Raw genomic sequence first — 12,998 nt, forward strand, 5'->3', positions numbered from 1 at the left:
GATTTCTGGGAGAAGGGAGAACTACTCTGCCATTTTCAAACCAGTCTTGTCTAAACACCTTCAACACTTCATGTCAAGAACAATTACAAATAGTTACACAAACATATGATTTGATTTTTCTCCTTTTTAACAAAATTGGGTCGTTAGGAAACCAGTTTGGCAGGGGGTTAGCTGACTCATTTTCCTAGCCCGAAAGTGGCATCCAAAGATGAAGCAATGACAGAAGAAAGTAAGTCCCAAACCTGTAGAGCTGAGGTTGAGTTCCAAAGCCATTCTTGGATTTCAAACCTTATGAATGTGAACCTTTGTTGAGTCCACTTTTCTAAGTTAATATGGAGTGTGAATTAGAGCTAAATGAAAGGTATTAATTTGCATAATGTGATACTGAAAACCAAATAGTATAGTATTGTAGTATCAGAATGTTACAAATATCTGAGGTATGGTTATCCTAAAAATAAAAATCGTTATCAAGCTTCCATCAGCTTTCGGAAGTGCCTTCATGGGTGAAGGCCTGTTTTCCATTACGCAGATGAATAAAACTTAACCTTACTCTCCGTGAAAGGGATCTAGACTAAATCTCTTACCCCATATCAGCGCGCTTGGGCCGCTGTACCAGAACACCACAGACTGCATGCCTTTAAACAACAGAAATTCTTTTCGCCATTCTGGAGGCTAAACATTCAAGATAAGGATGTCAGGAGGTTCAGTTTCTCCTGAAGCCTCTCTCCTTGGGTTGCAGATGGCCTCTTCGCAGTGGGTCCTCGTGGCCTCTGCTCTGTGTGTCTGCATCCCTGGTGCCCGTCTACAGTTCTTGTACGGACACCAGTCCGGTCCTCATCTAACTTCCTGGCCTCTTTAAAGACCCTGTCTCCAAATGCAGTCACAATGCGGGTGAGAGCTCCAACATGTGAGTTTTGGAGGGGATACAATAGTCCATAGCACCCCTAACATGATACAAAGTGGAAGACCAGATAAGAAATCTAGAGAAGACAGAAAGAAAAAGAAAAGAAAAGGAAGAAAGGAAAAGAAAGGAAGGAGAAAGGAAAGAAGAGAAGGAGAGGAGAGGAAGAAAAAATAAAAAGAGACAGTTTTCTAATTTTACGTAGGAAGAATAATCACTTAGGAAATAAAAATTTAGAAACTGCTTCATCTTTCAATTTGTTGCCTTTATCAGTTTTGAAGTTAAACCCTAGTTTCCAATATCATGCTTGTATTTGAATTTTATGTACTTAAACTATAATTCAGTAAAAACAAAGTTCATATTTCTGGCAGCTGACTTTCCTCACACCTGGGCTGCCTCATTTATTCCACCCCTTCTGTGGCTCATGAGTTGAACTCCTGGTGTAAAGGGATATTCCTCAGGGCCTGGTAACTTTTTCTCACCTACGGCAACCAGCTTGCCTGTGCTAGAATTTAATTTCCACCGATTTTAAATCATTATAGCATCATCCACCTGCATCAATTAGGGGTCGAATTCACCCACATGTAAAAGAAAACCCAAATATTGGTGTTCCCACGAGACACAGGGTTATTTTTCTCCCACTGCAGTCAGAGCCTGGAGGGGGCAGGTGGCCCCATGGGATCATCAGCACCCAGGCATCTTCCTACTTCCTCCTAACTTAACATGGGCCACGTCTTTCCACCGCCGCTGCCCTTGTCATACACTTCCTTTAGGCCTGAAATACTTACTTCCTCGATCATTTCCTTACTTTGATCGTCCTTAGAAAACAAAATCTAATTTGCCATTCCCTTTAAGAAAATCTCTCTTGATGGTTCTTTTTCATTTTAGGATAAAGTCAAAGAAAGGTCCTTAAAGCACAGTTTAAAGCACAGGCCTCTTCAACTGCTTACCAACTTTATCTCCTGACACTCCACTGCCGTGCCTTCCACTCCACGCATCCTGAGCTCCCGCTCTTCTCTAAGCTTTGGTGCCTTGGCAGCTCCAGGCGTTTCGATATATTAATTCACCTGTTCCCTTATCGATTCTAAAATAGTCAAAAATTTGAAATTGGGGTCAGGTATGGATTAAAATAACAACTTTTGTGTCTTGTTTGTTTTTGCCGGGAAAGCTGGATTGACTGTACAGAGTTAAGATTGTTATGCCCCTACCCCCACCCCACACCTAGACACTGAGACTTAAATGAGGGGGTGTCAGGTCCACAGAGCAAGCTGTAAGCCAGCACATCAGTTGAATTTGGTTCAGCTGAATAGAACTTAAAATCCCAATACTAGCCTTAAGTCATAAAGAAGTAGGCATTTCAGAGCTGGTATAAAACTCCCAGCATCGTAAGGGACCCATGCTCTTAAATATTTATTCTCTACTGTGCTTGGCACGTGTTTTCCATCCCAGGGTCTGAGGCAGTTACCAGGGCTCCGCCTGTTGTATCTACATTCTAGGCAGCAGGAAAGAGGGTTGCAATGAGGCTTCTAGAAGTTCCATTTCAATATCACTGGCCAGAACTTTTTATGTAGTTAACACAATTTTAAGAAAAGCTAGGAGCCATAGTCTTATCCTGAGCAGTAATGCCCAACCCCAACATTGGTATTCCAATACTAAGAATAAAGAAAAAAACGCTGTTTTGATGAGCCACGGTCAGCTAACTGCACGGTCCTGGTCTCCCATGCCCCTTTGAGCTTAGAGAGCCCAAGCAGGGGACCCCGTTTTGCTTGTCTCACAGAGCAGCAGCCGTGGGAGGGAATGGATCCAGAGAAAGCCAAGAAGGGGCCAAGTGTACATGCCAGTGCTCTTTCCCAAAACCCGACAGTTAGGTAAATCACAGCCCCTCCTGCGGGGAGGAGGAAGTACAGGCGGTAAGGGGGAGCCTTGGCATAGTCCTGGCATGCTGCTCCCTCCTTGGGAGCAGAGCGGAAACACACTGATGGAACGTGAGAGCGGGAAGCAGGCTTTCCCAGCCTCTTCTGCTAGGCGTACACTGTCTGACCCAATACCTGCACTGTAGGGGCCAACTTACCCTCCAACTCCAAGCTCATACGTCACCTTCCTATGGCGCCTTTCATGGCCCACATTCCCACGCCAAACGGGTCGCTCCGTACTTGCATTTCCGTGTGTGCAGACTAAAAAGATAATACCGCTTCCATGCTACTAGAACTCTTCCTTTCCGTGACTGTTTCTCCCTCCCTCCCTCCCAGACATACACTGAACCATGCAGTTTCGTGGTTGTCTGCATATCAGCCACTCATCCAATACCAGCCACTTAGGGGGCCACCGAGCATGTACTTGAATGAGCAACGCTGGGGCTTTCCTCCTTCCTATTTTATAACAAGCAAACTGAGATCTTGAGAAGTTGAATGGCTTAGTAAATAGTGGAAGTAATGGACATCTATGTTCATTAAACCTCATTGCGTTCTAGGCACTTTCCTAAGTGTTTGTGGACATTCTTCTCCTTAATTCCCATACCAGCCTGATGAGGCGTGTGTCACTGTACTGGAGGGCAATTGGTCAAGGCTTCAGGGTGAGGAAGTGGCAATGCTGGGATTTGAACCCAGGACCTTTCTTACTTCAGTTCCATGCCAGCATAGCGTGAACCAGGCCCAGGTCTTCTGAGTCTAGGCCTGACCTGAAGATATTTGAATTTTATTCCCTTTTCATGTCCTGCTTTGTTGTAATATGATAATCATTTAATAGTGCTGAATAAGACAAAGCGGTCTTGGTAGAGAGAGATGTGCCTGCCGAGGGTGGCATTTGTCCAGGGGCGATGCTGCACATCTGCTCCAGCCCAACCTGCTCTTCTGCCCAAGTCACCGAGAGCCCCTTCCGAACAACAGCTGGAGGGAAAATAAGAAAGTTAATCCACCCAGTTTAAAACAGGTTGGAATTTCCCCAGGGAACTGAATGGTCACATGGGTTAATGCTTATCAGAAAAGGTCACCCCCAGGAGGACACCATTAGCATTTGGCTCTCAGCAGGCGTAAAGCCAGTTGAGAAGAGCGAGGAGCAGGCTTCCCCTAACTCTTTTTGCATCACGAAAAGTACAACTTCTTGTGTTTAGGGGTGGTTGTTTCGGTTCAGAAGGAGAAAACGGATCCCTGTCGGGAGCCAGGAGAGACGTGGTGTTACCCTGTCACTCCGCTACAGGAGGGGACTTGTGTGTTCCATTCATTCGCCACTTTTGACAGAAAACCGCACATACATCATGCAAGATTTCTTCCCAAATGGCTAGCCACACTCCTGCGGTTATCTGGGGACGAAACTGAGATATTGAACTGTGCATGTTTCCTCTGCACCAAGGACTTCTAAGCCTTGGTCTCCTAAAACAAAAGGCTGGTGGAGTAGTTCCATGTGGGCATTCTCCTGCACGCTGGGGATCAAACCCTGCTGGTCAGAGCATTATCTTTTGGCCACCCTGCTTTCTCTGGGCTGTACGTAACCAACAGCGAGGATGGCATTGTAGGATCTAACAAGTGCAGGGAACAGGAATGAGAAAGACCCATGATCCGGTCATTTAATCGTATGTGAGAACAGGAGCCTAGGCCTGTTTACTGCATTAAGTGTTGTTAAGCACAGGAAGAAACACAGGTTATATTGCAACCCTGTACACACATGTGAACACACATACGCAGTGGGCCACAGCCTCCAGTGGCGGATGGAGCTGTGACCGAGGTTGCAGCACAAGCTAGAGAGTCAGGCCTGCAGCAAGCCCCGGCGCTCTCGCTGGGCCCCCAAAAGAATTCTGAAACACTGCATACCCCATCATACATTTACAGTTGTCATCTAAAGGCGTTTCTCCCAAAATTTAAATACTTGCAAAGACTAGAATTTCCAGTTTGTTGTAAATCGCTTTAAATATATTTTTGTCAAAATACAAAGCCAAGGATTTAGCTCAAATTCATAGACAATGTCCATTAGATAAGCTAATTGTCGAAAACATCCCCCACTGTCTCACGCTTCAAGCTAATCAGACTTAACTCCCTGTCAGAGAGGAAGTCAGTATTCAGTTTTGCAATTCAAATAACCATAACAAAGTGCCCCCCTCCCAGTACTTGTGAATTCCAACTCTGAGGTGCAGAGAGACCCGTGGAGGAGGGAAGGTCAAAGCCGGCTGTGAGTCTGTACCTGTAGAAACACAGCCTTGCTCTTCCGAGACCTTCCCTCAGGAGCCAGCCTTTCCCAAATTATTATCTTTTGACTTGACATCTTAGAGTCTTTATATCCGGGGGCCAAGCTCCTTCAAAGGCTTCAGTTGGATGAGAAATGTCACTCATTTGTAAAGAGGCAGAAAACAGTTGTGAACGTGGAGGTGAGGGGGAGAACTGGCAGACCTCACACCCCGGTAGCTGCTCAACCAGGGCTGCTTTGGGAAAACGTGCAGGTGGAACTTGAGGATCTGAAAATTAAGTCTCCTAAATTTATGACTGGATCCCCCAAGAAAGTATGCAGTAGCCTTAGGTACTGGAACCACGGTTCTGAGTCTTTAAATACCCTCACCTGTGAAATGCAAATACTAATAGTTTCAGAAACAGTTATGAAGGTACGTAAGGTACATAGGCTATTCAAAGAGGGCATTTAATGGAGTTCTGGGTGCAGAAAAGCACGTACTATGTATTTGTTATTGTTGTTGCTGCTGTTGTTATTTGACCCCTCTACTTGCTGACAATGTCATTTCTCATTGGAGTAAGTAATTGCGTCTGCGGCCATACCACTCCGAACACAGCCCATCTCCTCTGATTAACTAATTCCCAGGCCCATCCCTAACACTTGTGGCTGCAGCCCAATATCCAAGCTCTGTCCACACCCCTGCGACCAGCAGCCGCTTGACCACTTCTTGGGCCCAGAACCCTCATCTGAGAATGGAGGCAAAGTCCATTCTCAGAAGGTCCCTCTTGGGTAAGAAGCCCTCACACTGCTCCAAAGTGGACTCAGGGCTTTTTAGGCAGGAAATTCAGGATTCTGACTTTCTGGAACTTGCTGTAAAAAGGTTGGATATAAGTCTGCTGGGCACATCCTCTGACCCAGTAGGTTTCTTGCCCACACAGGGTAGGGCAGGAGCCATATAAAGCACGTGCCCAGCTCCCTGGCCCCTCCTGCTGGGGTCTAAAGGTCTTTTACCTCTGGGATGTTGTTAAAATCAGTTGGGATAATAGGTGTGGATGTGTTTCGAATATAAGACTTCAGTGTTATCTTGATGGCTTTTGTGATTCCAAATTCTGTTCAAGTCAATCCCTTGAACAAACTAGTGGAAACCACAGAAAAAGGCAAGTTAGTCAACAGACTTCTCTTGAGGTTCTCAGACACAGAATAAAATGCCTGTTTTATTGTTTCAGGCATTGGCTTTCAGGCCTCGGGATACAACTTCAACACCTACGACTGGAGGAGTTCCAAGCCGAGAGGTAGCTTGTCCCCAGTCACTAAGCCTCGAAGCCAGACTTACCCGGATGTGGGGCTGAGCAATGAAGACTGGGACCGGTCCACAGTCAGCGGGTGAGGTTCCCATCGACTGTTGCCCCGTCCAGGCTGCTCCGAGTTCTTCTGGGCCAGATGTGAGCTTCTCTGCGTCCACACAGATTTCTAGCTCTGGCTTCCTGAGGCTGCTATAGGTATCCATGCTGCCCTCATGGCAGGAGCCTAAACTTTGTGCCTGCAGTGGGAGCCTGGGCCTCACCACACAACGGGGCAAGACCTGGGTGTCCCCTGAAGAAAACCATAGCAGCACCATGTGGGGGAAATCTACTTCTGAAAACTGTGTCCTCAATCTGTGACTCATTCCCCCTCAATTTTTTTCATTTAGAAGGTAGTTTCACATTAACTTGCATTAAAAAAAAAAAAGGTCCATCTAGGGTCCCATATTTTTAACTCAGAGATATATTTTAGCATTTTGTCCCTTACCAAAATATATTAAGGAAATTCATAAAAAATGATTGCACTGAATTGATCCATACTGTTGTTTATCATAAGGTGGGGAAAACACATTTTTCTCTCCTAGAGAAAAGTCTGATTTCTCTTTCCCTGTAGCTATGGTAGCTAAAAGATATTCCCACACAAACTGCGCGTTCATGCAGCTCATTCAGCAGTAGCCGTGAGTACTCTGAAACTCAGTCAATAAGACCACGGTCCTTCCTTTCATCCTGCACCACACTTCACGTTTCCTAAAGCATCTTTACATCGTAGCTGGCCCTAGCTGGAGGCCACAGTTGGAAGAAAAGCAAATCCAAAATGACTCTCTCTTGTGTGTGTGAGATGAAGGAAAGAGATTCTGAACACAGAAAAAAAAAAAAATGATGTCTAGCAACTTCTTAACCAAAGCCGTGCTTTTTGGTGACAGTTTTACAGGGGCGCCCGACAGCACGGAGGCCGAGCAAGAGGAAAACTTCTGGTCCCAGGCGCTGGAAGACCTGGAGACCTGCGGGCAGTCGGGGATTCTGAGAGAGCTTGAGGTAGCCTCCGTCCTGCTCCTTACTTTCATTGTTTCGACATTCATTTTTTCTGGTCCTTTTGAGTTTGCATTTATCACACCAGTTCATTTAAAAGCTTTAACCCCTTTCCACAGGAGAAAGCTGACAGGCGTGTGTCTTTGAGAAACATGAATCTCTTGGTAGCTACCCTTTATGTTTATATTTTTGCTTGTGCAGCTGCCTCCCCTGCCCCCTTGCCTTCCGGACAGCAATTTGATTTGATACAATGCAGTTAAAAGTATTTATTTCCCCATTTCCACATACCCCCCCCTCCCCACCCCGAGCTGACTGACTTGTGGCTTCTGCCATCGCTCCCTGCTAACCCTGATTGTACCTGTTTTCCACCGAATCGCTAAGGAGCCAGCTAAGTCTCCCAGCAGCGGCGCATCTCATTCCCTCAGTTGCTTTAGAAAGGTTTTTTTGGCATGTTTTCATTTGTACCTGGTATAGAAATTAATTTGATCGCGAAGAGGAACATAAGAGGAAATTTTGTCTCATTTGTTTTGCCCTTTGAAATAGATGATGGTGCAGCTGGCGCAGAAGGCCAGTCTGCGGCTTAAGCAGCCACAGTGTTACACAGAGCTCTGCTGTTGACTGCAAATCCTGATTCCGTATTAACCTAGTGTGAACTTGAGGAGTCTGGGTGAGACAGTGTTAGAGCTGAACTCCTGCTGAGTTCTTTAATCAAAGCCATGAATTTGCTGACGGTATTCACGCTTTGGTCTGGGAAGTCCTGGACTATTTCCTTTTATGTTCTTTTAAATTTCTAAGCTGTAAAAAAATAAAGTGGCAAAAGTTTCATTTTTATTTTGATGTCATATGAGGTCCCCGAGTCACCATAAGGAATGTGAATGGCATAACTGGGTGGAACTCTTGCAGTTCTAAAATGATTACTCATCTTTATATTATTTTGCTTCGAAATTGCATGTGTGAATATTTTGTGTGGTTCTGACGTTTGTGAATCTGCAAAGAGAATTCTAGAGAAAAGTATTGATTTGAATTTATAAACATCATGGTATTACCTGGCATGAATTTTAGCTTCAGAGCATGGTTGAAGGACCTGGAGATGGATAATCCTATAAAATTGAATACATTAAAATGGTAGCAATTGATTCCTTTTTTACCCAACCTGCAAAAAGTGTAGAATGCTTAAGCTTCAGTGGGCCTATTTAAACTGTTACCACTTCCTGTGTGGAGAATGATCAGCCAAGGGGCCCAAACTGGGTAATGAGCTCAATTCACAAGCCTTGAACGTATGCCTGCTTTTGAAAGCGTGTTTTGGCTCATGTACCTTTTTCATTTTGCATTCTGATGCTCTTTTGAAGACACATGCATCTGTTCTTCTAATAGCTACTTTTATATCAGGTAAAAATGCAGATGATGTAAAAGATAATACGAGGTTGTGTTTTTCATCCAGAAATTGAGTTATCCAGTGAAAATGTTCCAACAGCCTATATATAAATCTTCTATAACATAGCTTCAGGCAAGTGTGGTCCTTGAAATTAGAAATTCAGAAAGGAAATGGGTTGAATGTATAAGCCAAAGAGAAATTAAAGTCCTCAACTAGAAAGAATGATTGGCAAACCATAAATTAGGGCCTTATTTACACTTTTTTCACAAAATACATTCATTTACTAGTTTAAGTGAACTCTGATCCCTTGCAAAAAAAAAATATTTGAGCTAGGTCCCTGCCTATGAAATTACACCCAGTATTAAAAGTTAAAGTATACTATAACTGTAACAAATGTAGAGGATTAACTAAGATAAAAATGACTACAATTGAAATGAAAATGAAAATTATACTAGTCATTTTCCCCATTGTTAGCAATAATTTCAACTTAAGCACTGAAAAATGTATAGTTTTAACAAAAGAGAAACATTCTAACTAAGACTTTGGACAAGTCACTTAATATGTCTTATCAGATATATCTCTTTAAAATGGTTTTATAATGAGCTAATGTTTATATGGCATTTAATAAATGTTCAATAGAAATGAATTATGTGTTGCCATTTGTCTGATTAGTGAACACTGCCTTAACTATTTTTTGTTTAATATAGGAAGAAGGTTTAAATGTCAGAGAGAACACTCTTGAACATATGCCTTCTAAGTTGTTTGTATATATCAATTATCTCCCTGTTAATTTAGAAAAAGGGAATTATAACTGTAAATTATGAATCGTGTAGAATAAACCAGGAAATAGATAACTCTGAGAGCCCAAACAAATCCTAGATAGTTTAAAATACCTTTTAACTTTTTATCGTGGTTTATATATTTGCGCTTTAATTTTTATAGACCGCCATGGAGGTCACTAATTCAATTGAAGTTCATTTTAAACAAAACAGTCCAGCCACCTGTTGAACACTGGAACTAAAGGCCTTTTGATAAGATGTCATTGCTTCCATCACAAGACCCTTCCTAGGTCGTTTTGAACCTTCTGCAGTGACTAAGCCTTATCAAAGCAAACTAATGTCTCCCAGTTGTAGTGACGAAGTGTTTTACTTCCAATGTGTTTCCTGCTGGTCCCATGAAAAATGAATACAAAAAAATAGATGTTAACACAGTAAATAACTAGTCTAAGCGGGAAAAAGCAGTAGGTGGATGGTCACACAGCAAGAGAGCAGTCATTGGGTGCTGTCTGTCACCGCAGACTAAGCAGAAAAATGGCACAGGTGCGTTAAGTGCTGTGAAATAAAAGGGCGTCCTGTGATACCAACAAACCTAGTAATTCAAAGGTTTTATTTGTAAAAGGGAGTGTATCTGACATAAGCTAAAATATGGATAATTCATACTGGCTTAAATATTAGGGTGTTTTAATCTGCTAAAAAGTCATTTTTATATGTTTCAACCTAAGACTTGACTGAGAGGCACACAGCCTGCTCTTAAACGATGAGGGTTCTGGAATCAGATCGCTCAGGCTGCCATCCCAGACTCTCGGGCGAGTTGCTTGACTTTTTGGGCATCCCTTGCCTTAACCGAAATGGGGAGATATAATAATTACAATACCTCCCACACAACATTATTAAACAATATTCTACACACACATACATATATAAATGGCACTTAGCATGTGTTAATGTTCAATGACTAGTAAGATTTTATTCATAATTTACTTTTTCAAAATTATCATTTAAAAAACTGATCTAGCCAGGATCCTAGTGAGTTTACTTATTTCTTTTTTCAACAGAGATGTAGATATGTGTACAAGTGTGCTAAAACTAGCCTGTCATTCAAAGATCTCGTTCATGGTATATTTATAGCTGTACACCACGTGAAGTTGGAATTACAAAACCTTAGATAACAAATGAAAATTCCATTCACTTTGCAGTGTTTCCTCCTGATCTATAATTTTAGGTAGTGCCCTTGGCTCATTTACTACCTATGTGACCTTGGGTAAGTCAGCCTCTTCGTGCCTCAGTTTTCTCACCTATAAATTGGGAGGAATAATAGTGCTTATTTCACAAAGTTGTTGTGAGTCTTAAATGGATGGATGGACTTAAATACGTTCCAAGCACTCAACAGATTACACTTCTGGTACTGGTGCCTTTAGCATCAGTATCACGGGCAACCATTACTTCCTGTTGCAGTTAGTAATGCAGCACCTGGGACTTGTTTTCTGTGCCCAGGCTTCCCGGCAGATTCACCAGTGGTGTTTTACCTTCATGCAACCGTCAAATTGAGGAATGCAGGCATAGTTTCGGGACTTAAGCGTCCTCTAACCATGAGAAATGGGTATCCCCGACATGACACTGGTTTCACACAGGTTTCCCTTCAAACTGGTTTCCCTTCTAAGACACTCATTTTGGGGAATCTAATCTTGTAATCTTGTTCCTTGTACAAACATAATATGCATGTTCCCTACATATTATATAAGGAACATACTTGAAACTGAACAAACTTCCCAGTTCACTGGTGAAATCCAACCCAGGTGTCACAGCTTTGTGGAAAGGGCTGAATCCCAGTAGCATAGTAAATAGTGATTCTTTTACAACTCTCAGGATCTTATTAAACAAAGGCCATTTCTAAGAAACACTGACCTATGCCAAATACTGCAGAGACCTGGCTGGTCTGCAAGCCTGTGGGCCAAGGCCACGGGCTAAAGGAAAGACCATAGACAAGGAGGCTTGGGTAGAAGCTCTTGTCTTTGTATCCATAGCTGGTGTCAGCCCATTGTTTTCTCCAGGTGGGGCTGGAGGCAGCATTGGCAGTAGAGGCAGCCTGGTCTCTACTGAGAAGTTCTTAGTTCATTTCTGTAAGGTAGATTGAAGGTTGCCTCATGAAGGTTGCCCCATCTTTAGAGCCCACTCAGTGGAAAGTTAATGCTTAAACTGTAGTTTACAGTAAGCAAAATATCAGAGCTTTTCAATTTGCCTCTGAATGGCCGGGGGTGGTATTTGATTAAATAAACTCAACAGCTTAAGCACTTAAATTGGATTTGAGATGTGCATTATAAATGGCACTTGCAAAGCATTTTTCCAGACTTTCATACTTTAATGAGTACGTCCATTCTCCAGCCTTTGGTTATGCCCTGAAGAGACCGTACTTTGGGCAGAAGCAAAAATGTGCTTAATGTTGAGCAACCCGATCCTTTTCTTTGTCCATGGCTTAATTGTTTCTGAAAATTGTCAATGCCACAGGCAACAATCATGTCGGGGAGCACGATGAGTTTGAATCATGAGGCCCCAACACCTCGAAGTCAGCTGGGGCGACAGGCCAGCTTCCAGGAACGGAGCAGCTCACGGCCACACTATAGCCAAACAACGCGGAGCAACACCCTGCCCTCAGAGGTGGGCAGGAAGTCCGTCCCCCTGAGAAAAATGAAACAAGAAATAAAGGAGATCGTGTCCCCAACTCCCGTGGAGCTGCACAAGGTCAGGAAGCTCTCTTCTCTTTCCTTAGGGTCCTGTTTACTCGCCATTGCGCACGGCCTGAGTGCCAGGCGGAAGCATGACAATGACATTGTACTTGGGCTCAGGCAAGGAAGGAAGCCAGAGCTTAAAGGTAGATCGGCAGAGACTGTGATCATTCTCCCAACGGGACCTTTGAGACACTATTCTGTGAAACAGAGATAATTGGATTTCAAGCAGTGAATTAATCCCAAAAAATGTGTTTGTGGCCAAAATCTTCTTACAAAAGTTTGAGGCTCCAGTGTCACATAGAGCTTTGATGATTGGTCTATCATTCCAGCTTCATCAGAAGGGAGGAAAGGATTTTCCTGAATGTTTACATTGATAGCTTCATTGAAAAGAGGGTTCGGGTACACTATGGGGAGGCTTATTCCATAATTACAGATGCCAGCAGGTTGTCACATTAGCCAGGGGACACGGAGCTCTCTTCAAGACAATGTAGATGTCTTGGGTCAGGACCGGGTGAGCCCTGGTGATGCTCCATCTCTGCTATGGTAGTGGCCCTGCTTTACTCCACTGAGGAAAACCCACGATGGCAGACGGAGGTGAATCTGGGCTGCTGGCAGAGTTTAAACCGAGCGTGTGTATGTGACAGTGCTCGTGGAACCCGGGGCCAAGGACAGCAGTGGCGAGAGGCGTCTCCGGTTTTCTTTGGTAGAACCAATGCTTCGTTTATTGTTAAT

At 43.5% G+C, this 12,998-nt stretch overlaps 1 protein-coding gene across 6 annotated transcripts in view; it reads left to right on the forward strand.

The window, feature by feature from the left end:
• GRIP1 (glutamate receptor interacting protein 1) overlaps positions 1 to 12,998 on the forward strand; it is a 649,796-nt gene that overhangs the window by 620,940 nt on the left and 15,858 nt on the right. For all 6 annotated transcript variants that reach the window (XM_045184615.3, XM_045184618.3, XM_045184613.3 and 3 more), the window contains 3 exons: positions 6,283 to 6,439; positions 7,281 to 7,392; positions 12,046 to 12,279. In XM_045184615.3, the coding sequence (XP_045040550.1) occupies positions 6,283 to 6,439; positions 7,281 to 7,392; positions 12,046 to 12,279 (503 nt within the window). The remainder of the gene's footprint in view (positions 1 to 6,282; positions 6,440 to 7,280; positions 7,393 to 12,045; positions 12,280 to 12,998) is intronic.

This window comes from Desmodus rotundus, chromosome 3 (genome assembly GCF_022682495.2).
Source record: "Desmodus rotundus isolate HL8 chromosome 3, HLdesRot8A.1, whole genome shotgun sequence".
Classification (NCBI taxonomy): domain Eukaryota; kingdom Metazoa; phylum Chordata; class Mammalia; order Chiroptera; family Phyllostomidae; genus Desmodus; species Desmodus rotundus.